Source organism: Salvelinus fontinalis, chromosome 3 (assembly GCF_029448725.1).
Source record: "Salvelinus fontinalis isolate EN_2023a chromosome 3, ASM2944872v1, whole genome shotgun sequence".
NCBI lineage: Eukaryota > Metazoa > Chordata > Actinopteri > Salmoniformes > Salmonidae > Salvelinus > Salvelinus fontinalis.
In genome coordinates, this window is record NC_074667.1 from 41,544,878 (window position 1) to 41,563,132 (window position 18,255).

The 18,255-nt window shown below is 41.0% G+C and overlaps 1 protein-coding gene across 2 annotated transcripts in view; it reads right to left on the reverse strand.

Annotated features, from left to right (window-relative positions):
* The window catches only part of LOC129848777 (S-adenosylhomocysteine hydrolase-like protein 1), a 72,146-nt gene that overhangs the window by 10,232 nt on the left and 43,659 nt on the right, over positions 1–18,255 (reverse strand). For both annotated transcript variants that reach the window (XM_055915876.1, XM_055915884.1), the window contains exons 4-14: positions 15,097–15,197; positions 12,538–12,640; positions 7,431–7,525; positions 7,183–7,289; positions 6,962–7,078; positions 4,313–4,376; positions 3,438–3,526; positions 3,001–3,071; positions 2,679–2,773; positions 2,412–2,510; positions 2,264–2,332 (exon numbers count right to left, since the gene is read on the reverse strand). In XM_055915876.1, the coding sequence (XP_055771851.1) occupies positions 2,264–2,332; positions 2,412–2,510; positions 2,679–2,773; positions 3,001–3,071; positions 3,438–3,526; positions 4,313–4,376; positions 6,962–7,078; positions 7,183–7,289; positions 7,431–7,525; positions 12,538–12,640; positions 15,097–15,197 (1,010 nt within the window). The remainder of the gene's footprint in view (positions 1–2,263; positions 2,333–2,411; positions 2,511–2,678; positions 2,774–3,000; positions 3,072–3,437; positions 3,527–4,312; positions 4,377–6,961; positions 7,079–7,182; positions 7,290–7,430; positions 7,526–12,537; positions 12,641–15,096; positions 15,198–18,255) is intronic.

Sequence of the window (18,255 nt, forward strand, 5' to 3'; positions counted from 1 at the left end):
GTAAATGATCAACAAGATAGAGGGGCTGTTGCTGAGAATCAGTCTCCTAATGAAAATGACAAAAAGGCCACAGTAACAGACACAAACCTACCAGATGTCGCATCCAATGATATGGACACTGAAACTGACACAGGAAATGGAGCAGAGACCTTCAACCATGCCACAGGTAATACTGTTGAGCGTTCAAATGAGGAAAACATTCAACAGCCACATGTGTTAAGAGAACATGGTTGTTCCAATCTGAAAACTGGACAAACTGTTAAATACACGGACAGAGAAAGTGGTATTCCACATACAGGAACCGTAATTGGACGAGCAGGAAATGCAAGACACAAGAGCTGGTACAACTTGCAGTACTCTGAACCAGCTACACTTTCTGGTACAACAGGGTCAGCTGACCTGCCACTTGTAGATAATATCAGAATTGAACCAATGGGAAATCGAGAAGAACAGCATGACATTCAAAATGATGATGTACTTGAAACAAAGGATGTGTCATTTGACTCAGCTAAGCTAGATGAGCTCAGTAATTGGAGGAAAAATGGAGTGTTTGAGGAAGTCAAAGACATTGGCCAAAAGTGTGTCTCAACAAGGTGGGTGTGTACCCTTAAAGAATCCTTAACTGGAATAGTGCCCAAAGCACGTCTAGTGGCTAGAGGTTTTGAGGAGCTGGCTGCTAAAGAACTCCCAAAAGACTCACCAACATGCACCTCAGAGTCACTCAGATTGCTGATGTCAGTGATCTGCCAGAAAAAATGGAAACTTAATTCCATAGACATCAAATCTGGATGTTTGCAGGGAACAGAGCTGTCAAGGGACATTCACATCCGACCTCCGCCTGAAGCTAAAAGCGAAGGAACACTGTGGAAACTAAAGAAGTGTGTGTATGGACTGGCAGATGGATCACTCTACTGGTACAACAAAGTCAAGGCAACAATGCTGAATACAGGTGGAAAAATGTCACAAGTGGATCCTGCAGTCTTCTATTGGCTTGATCAAGACTGCAATGTGACTGGAGTACTTGCCTGTCATGTTGATGACTTTATCTGGGGTGGCTCACAGACCTTTGCTTCAACTGTGATTCCACACCTCAAAGCTGTTTTCTAGGTTGGCTGTGAGGAGCATGATCATTTTTGTTATGTTGGCATAGAGTTTATTACAGTTGATGGAAAAATACTGATGCAACAGGAAAGCTATATCAAGAATCTTCAACCTATCCACATGGATTCTTCAAGAGCCGTACAAAGGAATTCCCCTCTGTGGAATTGAAGCTGGTCAATTGAGGTCAAAGATAGGACAAATTTTATGGGCTGCGAGACAGAGTAGACCTGGTTTGATGGTTGCAACTTGGCATCTAACACAAAACACGCCACTGTACAAACCATTCATGAGGCAAACAAAGTTGTTCGTAAACTGAAATCACAAAAAGTGACTTTAAAGTTTCAGCATGTTGGAAAAGATGACTCTTTGAAACTAGTTGTCTTCAGTGATGCTTCGCTAGGTTAACACTGGTGGGACAAAACGGCACTTTCTACCTGTAGTTTGTGTCACTGTCAACTACTCATTAGTTGATGCTGTGAAGTCAACCAAGTCTGTCAGAGAAAAGACTTTGAGATTAGCAGCATCAAGGAACTTATTCAAGCACAGAGAATCCAGCGGATTCTGTGGTCAACCACAAAGGAAAAGCTTGCTGACTGTCTGACTAAAAAAGGAGCATCCGGTCTTGTGCTCCTACAGGCTCTCGCTCCTACAGCTCTCAGTAATGGAAAGTGGCAGCTTGAGTAATACAAATAAAAACTGTCACACAACCCATTTGTAATGGGGATCTTGAATAATACTTGGACATTTAATTATGTTGTTGATGTTTTATTTGTCTTTAAAGAAAAGGGGGAGATTGTTAAGTTCATGTTTTAAGTATCCCTATATTTCTGTTATTACGGGGCTATCACTCAGTCAAGAGTGCGCATGCGCAGGAAGTCGGGTGGTGGTTGGACCTAGCCTCGAGTGTGATGGCTACTTGTATTGTGTTCATATAGTATAGTAAACTTTGTTAAACTGGAACTTTGTCGTTGTGTCATTTCGAGTTAACACAAAGCTGGGACCGAGAGACTGAAAAACAGCTTCTAAATTCAGGCTGTAACAACAAAATGTGGATAAAGTCTAGGGGTATGAATACTTTCTGAAGGCAGTGTAAACCCACAGACTGCTATCTGCAGCACTACTCTAGCTGCTTGTTAGCTACTGTGGGGAGTGTCTGTATTACCTGGGTCGTGGCTGTGATTGACAGGACGAAGGTAGGAACTGTGGAGCAGCTGAGGTTCAGAAGACGACCCTGTGGGAGAGAAACTTCTTATTTGCTATGTGGGAGTATATGTGCGTATATGTGTGTGTGTGTGTGTGTAACTTCCCACCTCGGCCAGCAGGATGACTCTCTTGCCATCAGGCCAGATGACATGGTCCACCTGAGAGCGCACTCTCTCCCAGGTCAACTCTGGGGTCCGCAGGCTCGCCTGAGGAGCAGGTCACACAGATCAGCAGACCAACACACTATGCACTCTCAACCACACTACTAAAAGTCTTAATATGCAGTACATTTTAAACAATCATGAACTTCATATTCCCTGGAAAGGCTCCGTTGATTTTTACGTTCTACTGTAGTAACGAATTGTGTTCCTCACCACGTCAATCTCAGTGTTGGAGTGTCCCATGTTGCACACGATGGAGCCGTTCTTCATACGGTCCAGCTGGTCCCTGGTCACCACGTTCTTATTCCCTAGGAGACCACAGGAAAAACACCAGTCTAAAACCTCCATCTACATAGAGCTTAGCAGCACAAACTCTCTCGATTAGATGATGCAAAGGGCCATGTATGCATGTCAATGCATTTATTGATTGTGACAGGCATGTACTGGAAGCCCATAGATGAATGTATTTCCATATAAAAGCAGTCCCCTGTACAGAAAGTTGATTACATAAGTAAGGTAGTTTGATGTTGTTTACCAGTGCATGTGATGATGATGTCCACCTGACGGATGACCTCATTAAGCTTGACCACCCTGAAGCCATCCATGCTGTTCAAACATGGGGAGAGACGGGTTAGTAAGAACAGATGCTTGTAGACAGGTGCTCTGCCTACAGTAGAGTTGGTTAGTACTGGTCTACGAGTGCCATTCAAAAACTCTTTTGTTTTATTTTAAAGGTTTAATACGCTGCCATCTAGTTTCTATCGTGTTATCCTAATGATGAAAGCCAGTTCAGGTTTTCGGGTTTATATTTTGATGGAGAATTTCTGTTTCAAAGGTTTATCTTAGAGCAGGACAGGGAGACTCCTCTGTCCAGAGGGTTTTGTGGTCTAATTCATGGTGTCATTTCTGTGGGTCAGCAGTGCCCTACATTTGGCACTTTCTGCTTCCTACTTCCAGTTTCCTGTTACTCACCAGGCCTGCAGGGAGCAAATGGGATCAATCTCTGTGACGTAGACAATGGATCCCATGGCTTTCAGTGCGGCAGTGCAACCTTTCCCAACCTGCAGGGAGAGCATATCGCATTAGAATAACATAATATGATCACATCACATTGACCTCAATCAACAGAACAGGCCACAATGGACCCTCAAAAGAACATGCATGTCAGTAAACCTTGATGTCCACATTATAACTCTATAGAGGCTGATTACTTAAGACTAAATATACAATAACTTAGAATGACATGTCATTGAACTCTTCAGTGTATAAATGTACAAGTATGTACTGTATAGGTGATTATCATTATACAGAGTGCACATATTTTTTATAGCAGGTTTAGCGTAGCCAGCACAAACGCAGTCTATTCAAACATGACTACATATACAATATGAAAACCCTGTGATGGAAATAAAAAATGTGTGCTTTTCTAATAACCAATTTCTGTGTTCATTCAAGTGACTGAACGAATCCTCACTAACAGTATCTGCAATTTGGCAGTATGCCCAAAACCTTGTTTAGAGAAAGGGATATCTCAGTTTCAAGGTCTCAGCTCAGAGAGAAGAAGCATTATGAGGTATTGGTATGTCACATGCATGACCCAGTATTGGTTGATAACATGAATGAAGCAAACGTTAATGATTAATTAATTCTGAATAAGCTAAATCATGCTAATATAACTTGTCTGTATATAAGAGAACTAACGGAACTGCCCCGGGGGGGAGCAACTGAACGACATGTGTACTTTGCATTGAGTTAGTTGGAACCTCTCCAGCGCACTGATAAAGAATAATGCATTTCAGATTGACTTCCGAATGTCCCTGTGTAGAATTTCCGCGACACCCCCTTACCTCTCCATAACCACAGACAACCACCTGCTTTCCTCCAAACATCACGTCTGTGGTCCTCTTCAGGCTGCAGACAGAAACATGGAGATAGAGACAGGGGAAACATTAAGATACAGGAAGTTGGCCTTCCTATGTTATGTTGAAACTCCAGGAAGAGTGAAGTGGGCAGTAGCAGTCTATAAAAGCAATTTCCCAGGCCACTGGATCACACAGGCCATGTTGTTAGTCTGATGTATTGGCCTATTGTGTGTGTGTGTGTGTGTATTTGTATGTATATACATGTATGTATGTATATATATGTATATATAACTCACACACACACACACACACACACACACGCACATATATAATATATATATATATATATATATATATATATATATATATATATATATACAGTACCAGTCAAAGTTGACACACCTACTCAATCCAGGGTTATTCTTAATTTATACTATTTTCTACATTGCAAAATAATAGTGAAGACATCAAAGCTATTAAATAACACTTATGGAATCATGTAGTAACCAAAAAAAAGTGTTAATTAAATCAAAATATATTTTATATTTGAGATTCTTAAAAGTAGCCACCCTTTGCCTTGATATGGTTTGGGATGAGTTGGACCGCAGAGTGAAGGAAAAGCAGCCAACAAGTGCTCAGAATATGTGGGAACTCCTTCAAGATGGTTAGAAAAGCATTCCAGGTGAAGCTGGTTGAGAGAATGCCAAGAGTGCAAAGTTGTCATCAAGGCAAAGGGTGGCTACTTTGAAGAATCTAAAATAGAAAACTTATTTTGATTTGTTTAACACTTTCTTGGTTACTACATGATTCCATATGTGTTATTTCAGATTTTGGATGTCTTCACTATTATTCTACAATGTAGAAAATAGTAAAATAAAAAGCCTTGAATGAGAGCGTTCAAACTTTTGACAGGTACTATATTTGAGATATATATTTACAGTTTGATCCACAAAAAAAATCAGACACATAGTTAAATATTATATATACAGTTGAAGTCGGAAGTTTACATACACTTAGGTTAGGGTCATTAAAACTCGTTTTTCAACCACTCCACAAATGTCTTGTTAACAAACTATAGTTTTGGTAAGTCGGTTAGGACCTCTACTTTGTGCATGACACAAGTCATTTTTCCAACAATTGTTTACAGACAGATGATTTCACTTATAATTCACTGTATCACAATTCCAGTGGGTCAGAAGTTTACATACAGTAAGTTGACTGTGCCTTTAAACAGCTTTTAAAATTCCAGAAAATGGCTTTAGAATCTTCTGATAGGCTAATTGACATCATTTGAGTCAATTGGAGGTGTACCTGTGGATGTATTTCAAGGCCTACCTTCAAACTCAGTGCCTCTTTGCTTGACATCATGGGAAAATCCAAAGAAATCAGCCAAGACCTCAGAAAATAAATTGTAGACCTCCACAAGTCTGGTTCATCCTTGGGAGCAATTTCCAAACGCCTGAAGGTACCACGTTCATCTGCACAAGTATAGTATAAACACCATGGGACCACGCAGCCGTCATACCGCTCAGGAAGGAGATGCGTGCTGTCTCCTAGAGATGAACGTACTTTGGTGCGAATAGTGCAAATCAATCCCAGAACAACAGCAAAGGACCTTGTGAAGATGTAAAACAAGTCTTATATTGACATAACCTGAAAGGCTGCTCAGCAAGAAAGAAGCCACTGCTCCAAAACCACCATAAAAAAAGCCAGACTACGGTTTGCAACTGCACATGGGGACATAGATCGTACTTTTTGGAGAAATGTCCTCTGGTCTGATAAAACTAAAATATAACTGTTTGGCCATAATGACCATCGTTATGTTTGGAGGAAAAAGGGGGAGGCTTGCAAGCTGAAGAACACCATCCCATCCGTGAAGCACGGGGTTGGCAGCATGTTGTGAGGGTGCTTTGCTGAAGGAGGGACTGGTGCACTTCACAAAAATAGATCGCATCATTAGGCAGGAAAATTATGTAGATATATTGAAGCAACATCTCAAGACATCAGTCAGGAAGTTAAAGCTTGGTCGCAAATGGTTCTTCCAAATGGACAATGACCCTAAGCATACTTCCAAAGTTGTGGCAAAATGGCTTAAGGACAGCAAAGTCAAGGTATTGGAGTGACCATCACTAAGTCCTGACCTCAATCCTATAGAAAATGTGTGGGCAGAACTAAAAAAGTGTGTGCGAGCAAGGAGGCCTACAAACCTGACTCAGTTACACCAGCTCTGTCAGGAATGGGCCAAAATTCAACTTATTGTGGGAAGCTTGTGGAAGGCTACCCGAAACGTTTGACCCAAGTTAAACAATTTAAAGGCAATGCTACCAAATACTAATTGAGTGTATGTAAACGTCTGACCCACTAAGAATGTGATGAAATAAATAAAAGTTGAAATAAATTACTCTCTCTACTATTATTATTTCACATTCTTAAAATAAAGTGGTGATCCCAACTGACCTAAGACAGGGAATTTTTACTAGGATTAAATGTCAGGAATCGTGAAAAATGTAGTTTAAATGTATTTGGCTAAGGTGTATGTAAACTTCCGACTTCAACTGTATGTACAAAGAGCACTGAGGTGTCGTAGCGAGGGAACATTCACTTGTATGCTTGAAAGGAACATTTAACACCTACCCATCCAAGATAGACTCTCTGCAGCAGTAGAGGTTGTCAAACTTCTGCTTTGTCACAGAGTCATTTACATTCATGGCTGGCACACACAGCTTGCCTGCTTTGGACAGCTGGTACAACCTTTAAGGCAAAGAGAAAGTAACTAAGTAACTAAGCTCAGAGTTACCTGTTGGTCTTATGAACATGTATGATTGAGAATGTATTATAATCAGAAATAAAATCACCTGTGGACCCCAGTCACACTCTCCTCCACAATGCCCCTGATCTTCTTGAAGCTGTTGGGGTATTTCTTATACACCCAGTGAGTCAAGTCCCCTCCGTCATCAAGGATCTACCACAGACACAGCAAGAAGAGATAACATTCTCAACAAACAGTGACAACACGCAAACACATATCAGTAACACAAAATGGTCAACAAAGACGTTTGTCTTGCTGTTAAAGGAGGGTAATAGACAAGAGTTCTATGGGTACCATGTTAGGCTGCCACCCCTCCATGTTGATGCACTTGTTGATACACCACCAGAAGTCATCCTCCGATTCCCCCTTCCAGGCGAAAACAGCCACACCTGCAGAAATGACAAGGTAGTTGGGAGAATAAAATGGGTTTCGAAATTACTATATTTCTCCAGATCAGACGTATGTCGCAACAAATATAGAAGCTAAGGCCCTTTTTAAACAGCAGCACAGGGTCCTGAGCCATTAACAAGTTAAGACCCTTCATTCTAGAGAGAACAGAACCAATGACGTTTGAACACACGATGCTTGATGTCCGTATAATCTGTTGTAAAGTCATTAATATAACGACCTGCAGCTTAACTCTAGACATCTGGACCTGCACAACGGTCCAACCACAACACCACAGAGCCTAGAACAGCCCCTGCCTCTGTAGGCTCCACCAGGTAGACTTACATAACCCTGCTCACTAAACACCAGGGCCGGGACGATACTCGTTGGTATCGTGGCAAGGAAACAAAACACAAAGTGGATTCAACTTCTTTAGGAAAACAGCCCTAATGTTGGAAACAAACATTATGTTGTCATCCAGAGTCACATGTATTTATTTTCCAAGCTATAGCACACAATATGTTACATAGCAGGTTTTTAACGATCAAAGAGTTATGTCTGCTTCGTGTTTTCATTTTTGCCATGGAAAGAATATTGCAATACTGGTATTGTCCCGGCCCTACTAAACACTTCAGCTCTCTACCATTAAAGCCCACTTCACACCCTCATAAATCACTCAGGAAACGTGTGTCAATAGCAGCCAGAACTACCAGTATTGACATCAGTATTGAACAGTCATGGAGGATTTAAGCTACACTAGTTTATCAGGGATAGCTTCACTGTAGGCCTATTCACCTATACTGGTATGTGTGTCACTATACTTCTATTTGTGTCATGACCAATTGCTGTGAACTGACCTAACCTTTGAATACTTAACATTGTGTTATAAAGCCTGCATTTTGATGTTATAAGCATGGCAGAAACAGAGGACCTGAGTAAAGCCCTCCATATGTTTATTTATTTATGTGGATTAGCTTCAGCAGAAACAGTAGCTACTTTTCCTGGGGTCCACAAAAAAAATAACAATTAACAAAACACTGATAGATCCGGACAGTCACAAATTTAAAATATAAAGATATACAAACAATACAACAAAATGTGTGTTTGTCTCCCCTTATAGTCCCCGCCGTTCAATAAGATGTTGTTTAATACGTTTTTTTAAAGGTCATTTTGTTGTTTGCTTGAGTAAATGGAGATGGAAGTGCTGATAGCTACTTTATTGAGGAAAAATGTACTTACTATGACAGTAAAATGTGGTTGTCACGCCGTGCCATCTTAAGATGAATGCACTAACTGTCAGTCTCTCTGGATAAGAGCGTCTGCTAAATGACTAAAATGCTGACATCTTTTTATAACAGACATGAATAATGGGGAGATGAAGAGTGTAAATAATTAAGATACCTTGATATTTAATCTAACGGGGACCAACTGTTTTAAAAATATCGGTAACTTTCATACCGTTTGTTGATCACACATTCCCTACGGAAGCTCTAATATGGGCAGCAAGTACGACAGTGCAGAGAATCGAGGGAAATGTTAGAGGTATTTTGACCTGCATAGGCGAGAGACATGCTTTGATAATGCAACCTATGAAATACAGAATAAAGTTAGGAATTTTAATGTGAGACAGGAGTCAGGATTTGGGGTTTCAGTGGAATTGGGACTAGATAGTCTAACTCTAGGACAGGAGAACATAGCATTTTCCCTCAAGCCTCTCTGAATTGTTAACAGACTTAATGTCTGACAGAGATGTCTATGTAGTGAATTGTGCATAAGCCTATCAAATATGTGACTGTCTGAAGAGTCACGATGACAGCTCAAAGAGGCTCACGTTATTTTATAGTCTATACCGTAAGGGTTTGCTGTAGGGTTTATCAAGTACATTTGGGTCAGCAGTGTCAATTATGCGTCTGCTTTGAATCTATGGTGACTTTGTGTGAAGTAAATACGCTGGACTAAAGGCTTCCATGTGAAAACCTGTTTGGATAATGTGCCATTTTATTTTTTGCTAATCTTTTGCTGTGCATGTTGTGTATTTTGTGGCAATGCATTAGTGCCGTCATTGGGGAAAATGTCAGTAATTTCCAGGTCGTCATTACATTTGTCTGGAAATGTGAATTGATCCCGGTTACCCATGTTAATCCCTACTTGGTGGCCAACAGCAGCACCCCAAAATAAGAGGTTTTAGATGAGGCAAGTGACTTTGCAACTAAAACAGTTCAACAACATTTGACATGAGATCCTCTCTAAGCTTTACGGGAATATGGCTCTGAATATATACAACACCCCCATAGGCATTCCTGTCATTTCTGTAGATATACAAGGATATGTCTGTTCTTTAAACCAAGAGGGGATAATAAGCTAGGTCTCTTGTCTCTAAAGCTGTTATCCTGTGATTTTTAGGAGAGGATCAGACATCAGGTGATAACTGCAGCAGGACAGAAGGCCTTCTGGTAATTTCCACCCCAGAGAGAGCAGAGCAGGCAGGCCAAAACAGAAGCTGCCAGAGAACAGGTCCATAAAGACCAACTGTTTATTAGAAATAGATACTGTGACAGATGTCGCTTTACCCAATGATGTGGGAAAGGGAGGGCTTACGTTAAAAAATAAAAATACAAAAAATAAAGTGGTACACAAAAAAAAAACTATCCTAAGCCCTGCTATTGAATTGGATGAGTGGGGAGATTTTGAAAGCTCTATGATTCTTCTGCCATGCTACTCGTCCCATATGACCATACAGCTAGAAACACGCTATACAGTACCTGGGCTTAGGACCTCTATTCTACTGACAGTTTTTTCTTAGTTAACCTCCTATCTAGTCCTCGAATCCCTGCATCTTTCTCTGTGTCTGTAAGTACAGTGCATTTGAAAAGTATTCAGACCCCTTGACTTTTTCCACTTTGTTACATTACAGCCTTATTGTAAAACGTCTACACACAGTACCCCATAATGACAAAGCGAACACAGGTTTAGAATATTTTCAAACAGAAATACCTTATTTACTTAACTATTCAGACCCTTTGCTATGAGACTCGAAATTGAGCTTAGCTGCATCCTGTTTCCATTGATCGTCCTTGATGTTTCTACAACTTGTTTGGAGTCCACCTGTGGTAAATTCAATTGATTGGACATGATTTGGAAAGGCACACACCTGTCTATATAAAGGTCCTACAGTTGACAGTGCATGTCAGAGCAAAACCAAGACATGAGGTCAAAGGAATTGTCCGTAGAGCTTCGAGACAGGATTGATGGGAGAACCTTCCAGAAGGACAACCATCTCTGCAGCATTCCACCAATCAGGCCTTTATGGTAGAGTGGCCAGACGGAAGCCACTCCTCAGTAAAATGCACATGACAGCCCACTTGGAGTTTGCCAAAAGGCACCTAAAGGACTCTCAGACCATGAGAAACAAGATGTTCTGGTCTGATGAAACCAAGATTGAACCCTTTGGCCTGAATGCCAAGTGTCACATCTGGAGGAAACCTGGCACCATCCCTACAGTGAAGCATGGTGGTGGCAGCATCATGCTGTGGGGATGTTTTTCAGCGGCAGGGACTGGGAGACTAGTCAGGATCGAGGGAAAGATGAATAGATCAAAGTAGAGAAGTCATTGGTGAAAACCTGCTCCAGAGCGCTCAGGTCCTCAGACTGGGGCGAAGGTTCACCTTCAAACAGGACAACGACACAGCAAAGACAACGCAGGAGTGGCTTCGGGACAAGTCTCTGAATGTCCTTGAGTGGCCCCGCCAGCGCCCAGACTTGAACCCAATCGAACATCTCTGGAGAGACCTGAAAATAGCTGTGTAGTGATGCTCCCCATCCAACCTGACAGAGCATGACAAGATCTGCAGAGAAGAAATGGGAGAAACTCCCCAAATACAGGTGCTAAGCTTGTAGCGTCATACCCAAGAAGACTCGAGGCTGTAATCACTCCCAAAGGTGCTTCAACAAAGTACTGAGTAAAGGGTCTGAATACCTTTATTTATTTATTTTTTATTTAACTAGGCAAGTCAGTTAAGAACAAATTCTTATTTACAATGACGGCCTACAACGGCCAAACCCAGACAACTGTGCGCCGCCCTGTTGGACTCCCAATTACGGCTTGTTGTGATACAGCCTGGTTGTGATACAACTTATGTAAATGTAATACTTCAGTTTTTTATTTCACTTTGTTATTATGTGGTATTGTGTGTAGATCGATGAGGGGAAAAAACTATTTCATCCATTTTAGAATAAGTCTGTAACGCAACAAAATGTGGGAAAAAGTCAAGGGGTCTGAATACTTTACAAATGCACTGTATATACCTACGTACAACTATCTATCTACTTCCTTCATCTGGTCAAGTCAGTAGGTTTCTGGCAGGCTTGCAGTATGTACGGTATGAAGATTGCTGGCATAACTCACCGTAAAAAATGTCAACACTGCTGAGAGTAGGTTGTAAATGGTCAGCGGATACTGTGTTTGTAGGACAAGTTAATCAGCCCACAGCCTCTGCCCCAGTTCTTCTCCCAACTTGAGCTGTGTGACTGGTGATATTTACTGTAATGCAGTCTGAATCTGTTGTGAACTGCTCAGGCTAACAGGCTACGAAAAGCAAAAAGACCCCGCTACGGAAACACATATACTTAACAAACACCCAGCAACCTAAGAGATATGCGTGTCTTGGTGCTGTAGTTCATTGACTAGAGGGCAAGTCTGATGTTCTGTGTTTTCCAGGACTTTATTGAGAACATCTCCAAAAGGTTTCTTTAGTTTCAAACGGCACAGGGAAGCAAATCACCCCCAACATTTAGCACGCTTACAAGAAACACCCATTTAACACTCATGTAATTAATTACATATTAATATGAGTTAATGTATAGTATGCAGAAATAGTACCAATTAATATGAATGTGATGAACCACAACTTTCAAAAACCTCTTATGAAGTACAGTCAGTCTCTCATTCTGTTCCACATAGAAGCCATTACTGTAACAAAGCTGTAAAGTAGTCATGTTGAAAGCTTCTACTTACCGATCTCTGAGAGGGCAGCTGCCACCTCATTCTGTGTGGAGTAGATGTTACAGGCTGTCCAGCGACACTGGGCCCCCAGTGCCACCAGAGTCTCAATCAACACCTGAGTGCAGAGCGAGGAGGTTGAATGAGAGGAACAAGAACAATACAGAGATGTACATGTAATATTCTGTATCATAAATAGCTGATGGGCTATACAGAACACAAAAGAGAGCAGACCATTCAATATATTCAGCCTACTGTATATACAGTACCAGTCAAAAGTTTGGACACCTACTCATTCAAGGGTATTTATTTTTACTATTTTCTAGATTGTAGAATAATAGTGAAGACATCAAAACTATGAAATAACACATATGGAATTATGTACCTGTACCCCCTGTATATAGCCTTGTTATTGTTATGTAAATATATTGTGTTATTTTTTGATTGATTAGATTTTTTCCCCTTTCGTTTATTGCTTGAACTGCACTGTTCATTAAGGGCTTGTAAATAAATATTTCAAGGTAAGGTCTACACCTGTTTTAGACCTTACCGAGCTGGTCACGGGTGCACCTCAGCCACGCTCAAGGTCCTAAGGTCCTAAACGATATCATAACCAACATCAATAAAAAAACAGTACTGTGTAGCCGTCTTCATCGACCTGGCCAAGGCTTTCGACTCTGTCAATCACCGTATTCTTATCGGCAAACTCAACAGCCTTGGTTTCTCTAATTCTCTGGTTCACTAACTACTTCTCAGATAGAGTTCAGTGTGTCAAATCGGAGGGACTGTTGTCCGGACCTCTGGCAGTCTCTATGGGGGTGCCACAGGGTTCAATTCTCGGGACAACTATTTTCTCTGTATATATATCAATGATGTTGCTCTTGCTGCGGGTAATTCTTTGATCCACCTCTACGCAGACGACACCATTCTGTATACATCTGGCCCTTCTTTGGACACTGTGTTAACAAACCTCCAAACGAGCTTCAATGCCATACAACACTCCTTCCATGGCCTCCAACTGCTCTTAATTGCTAGTAAAACTAAATGCATGCTCTTCAACCGATCACTGCCCGCACCCGCCCGCCCGCCTAGCATCACTACTCTGGACGGTTCTGACTTAGAATATGTGGACAACTATAAATACCTAGGTGTCTGGCTAGACTGTAAACTCTCCTTCCAGACTCATATTAAGCATCTCCAATCCAAAATTAAATCTAGAATCGGCTTCCTATTTCGCAACAAAGCCTCCTTCCCTTACGCTGCCAAACATGCCCTCGTAAAAAACTGACTATCCCGCCGATCCTTGACTCCGGCGATGTCATTTAAAAAATAGCCTCCAACACTCTACTCAGCAAATTGGATGCAGTCTATCACAGTGCCATCCGTTTTGTCACCAAAGCCCCATATACTACCCCACCACTGCGACCTGTATGCTCTCGTTGGCTGGTCCTTGCTACATATTCGTCGCCAAACCCATTGACTCCAGGTCATCTACAAGTCTTTGATCGGTAAAGCCCCGCCTTATCTCAGCTCACTGGTCACCATAGCAACACCCACCCGTAGCATTGGCTCCAGCAGGTATATTTCACTGGTCATCCCCAAAGCCAACACCTCCTTTGGCCGCCTTTCCTTCCAGTTCTCTGCTGCCAATGACTGGAACGAATTGCAAAAATCACTGAAGTTGGAGACATATCTCCCTCACTAACTTAAAGCATCGTCTGTCAGAGCAGCTTACCGATCGCTGCAGCTGTACACAGCCCATCTGTAAATAGCCCATCCAACCAACTTTTTTTCTGCTCTTTTGCACACCAGTATTTCTACTTGCACATCCTCATCTGCACATCTATCACTCCAGTGCTAATGCTAAATTGTCATTACTTCGCCACTGTGGCCTATTTATTGCCTTACCTCCTTACTTCATTTGCACACACCAAATACAGATGTTTTATTGTGTTATTGACTCTGTTTGTTTATTCCATGTGTAACTGTGTTGTTGTTTTTGACGCACTGCTTTGCTTTATCTTTGCCAGGTCGCAGTTGTAAATGAGAACGTTTTCTCAACTGGCCAATCTGGTTAACTAAAGGGGAAATATTTATTTATTTTTTAATTCGGTGCACGTGACATTTGATATGATGTAGTGTTAAACAAATCGAAATAAACTCGGCAAAAAAAGAAACGTCCAAATAAATAAGTCACTTCAAACCGCCAATGTGAACACGGCTTTAGAGACACTGTGCATTATCTATGGACTGTCATGAGATGAGCCAGCTACCATTTTTAGTCACAGAGCAAAATGTAGCAGAGCAGTGGTGGTTAGGTACAGTAGAGATACTGTTGGAAGAAATATCATACTGCAGTCATGGCACTGATATTTGGGTATGTAGCCTAAGTAAGGGAGAGATATTTCACTGCAGCAAAGCTTGGGTAATGGAGACAGTGTAAGTTAGTGTAAACAACAGAGCCAACTTGGTTACTGAAGAAGCCTCTGTGACCTTCAAATCCTACTTCATTAGGAGAAAGATCCCCGTGTAGCCTTGGCACTATGATAGGTAAGACAGGGATAGTTATCTTACTGCAGTCTGGGCGGTGATGTGAGTGCAGCCAACGATTTTAGCCCCAGCAAGTGGCTTCTCTCCCTGGGCTCTCTTCCTGAGCGAGATTAATGCTGACATATCTGTGAGGAGAGAGCGAGCAAGTGACCAAGAGAGAGAGAAGGGAGTGAGAAAGTGGGGTGATAAAGAGAGCAAAGGAGATGGAGCGAGAGAGAGGGAGAGAAAGAGATCCCAAAACTTGAGAGCAACATTCAGAGTAGACACCAGAAAAGTGCTCTAACTATAAAGACCTTCCCACAAATATCTCTCCTAATTGAGGGTCTCTAAGAATTTCCTGCATCAGAACCTTCTTGGCTCCATAAATGCAAATGCCCTAAAATCAGCTATGCCATTTGCAACCTGCCAATTCATTAGAGGATGAACACTCCATATCAAGCTCTGGGGTTGTGCTGACAGTGTTATGGGTGTAGATTAAGCTGCAACGCGACACCAATAAAATACACTTACTCATCCTTACACTGTAACAATTAATCCCAGTGCTCAATTTATTATGTCCTGTTTCCAGCAAAGGATGGCTGTACATTGTGTCTGTATCAACAGCCACGTCAGACCTGCAATGCTGCATATCACAAAACATTTAGGTCAAGGACAACACATCGAATCTACATTATTTGGGGAGTAATGTCTGAAATTAAACACAAGAATGATAGAATGAGAACTTCACCAAAGGTGTCTGAAACTGTAAACAATATTAGATCTTTCTGCATAATACATTGAGCTCCAAATGTGTTGGGACAGTGACACATGTTTTATTGTTTTGGCTCTGTACACAACCACTCTGGATTTTAAATTATACAATGACTATGAGGTTAACCTGTCTAGGACTGGGGTGCCGCCCCCCCCCACATTCCACTGAAAAGGCAGAGCCGCGAAATTCAAAAAAAATATTTTTTTTAAATATTTAACTTTCACACATTAAAGTCCAATACAGCTAATGAAAGACACAGATCGTGTGAATCCAGCCAACATGTCCGATTTTTAAAATGTTTTACAGGGAAGACACAATATGTAAAGATATAAATCTATTAGCTAAACTCATTAGCATAAGACACCATCTTTTATTTGTCCACCAACACCAGTAGCTATCACCAATTCGGCTAAACTAAGATATTGATAGCCACTAACCAAGAAAAAAACTCATCAGATGACAGTCTGATAACATATTTATGGTATAGGATAGGTTTTGTTAGAAAAATGTGCATATTTCAGGTAGATGTCATAGTTTACAATTGCACCCACCGTCACAAATGGACTAGAATAAATATATAGAGCAACGTGTTTACCCAATTACTAATCATCAAACATTTCGTAAAAATACACAGCATACACTAATCGAAAGACACAGATCCTGTGAATACAGACAATATTTCAGATTTTCTAAGTGTCTTACAGCGAAAACACAATAAATCGTTATATTAGCATACCACATATGCAAACGTTACCAGAGCATTGATTCTAGCCAAAGAGAGCGATAACGTAAACATCGCCAAAATATATTAACTTTTTCACTAACCTTCTCAGAATTCTTCAGATGACACTCCTGTAACATCACATTACAACATACATATACAGTTTGTTCGAAAATGTGCATATTTAGCCACCAAAATCATGGTTAGACAATGACAAAAGTTGCCCAGCTGGTCAGACAATGTCGTGCGCCATATTAGACAGTGATCTAGTCGTATACATAAATACTCATAAACGTGACTAAAAAATATAGGGTGGACAGCGATTGATAGACAATTTAATTCTTAATACAATCGCTGATTTACATTTTTTAAATTATCCTTACTTTTCAATACAGTTTGCGCCAAGCGAAGCTACGTCAAACAAGATGGCGTCCTAAGCGATTAACATTTCTCGACAGAAACACGATTTATCATAATAAATTGTTCCTACTTTGAGCTGTTCTTCCATCAGAATCTTGGGCAAAGAATCCTTTCTTGGGTCTAATCGTCTTTTGGTCGAAAGGTGTCCTCTTGCCATGTAGAAATGCCCATTGCGTTCGGCATGAACTGGAACCGTGCCCAGAGATTCACAGTGTCTCAGAAATAAATGTCCCAAAATCGCACTAAACGGAAATAAATTGCTATAAAACGGTTTAAATTAACTACCGTATGATGTTTTTAACTCCTATAACGAGTAGAAACATGACCGGAGAAATATAACTGGCTTCACTAGTGCTTGGAAAAAGTGCAGGTCGGTGTCCTCCGCGCGCCTGACGCAGCTGGAAAAGAGTTCCTACCTACACGTGTTTTTGTTTTATAGTGGCTGTGATTGGGCAATCGATACCATTCAAATCGTCATCACGTAAAGGCATCCAGGGGAAGACGTAAGCAGTGTCTGTATACTCATAGCAATAACAGTGGCCTTTTAACTGACTCCAGATCAGGGGCCAAAATGTGTGAAATCTGACTCCATGTCAGGGAAATTGCTGTAGAATGAGTTCTGTTCCACTCAGAGACAAAATTTCAACGGCTATAGAAACTAGAGACTGTTTTCTATCCAATAATAATAATAATATGCATATTGTACGATCAAGAATTTAGTAGGAAGCCGTTTCAAAAATTACACGATTTACATAAATAGTGACAACAGCACCCCCTAGCCTCAACAGGTTAAAGTGCAGACTGTCAGCTTTCATTTTAGGGTATTTTCATCCATACCGGGTGAACCATTTAGAAATTACAGCACTTTTTGTACATAGTCTCTGGCCCCCCCATTTTACAGGTTCAAAAGTAAATTCACTTATATGTGTATTAAAGTAGTAAATAGGTAGGTATTTGGTCCCATTCTCATGGTCATTGCATGCTACATCAAGTTTGTGGCTTTACTCTGCTATTTGTTTTGGTTGTGTTTCAGATTATTACGTGCCCAATAGAAATGAATGGTAAAGAATAATCATTCTGGAGTCAATTTTATAAACACTTCTAAATTAATGTGGGATGCTACCATGATTACTGATAATCCTGAATGAATTGTGAATAATGATGAGGGAGAAAGTTCGAGGCTTAAATATCCTACTCCCCCCCCCCCCCCCCCCCCCCAAAAAAAATGCTAACCTCTCCTGTTATTGTAATGGTGAGGGGTTAGCCTGTCTTGGGGTTATGATATGTGTGC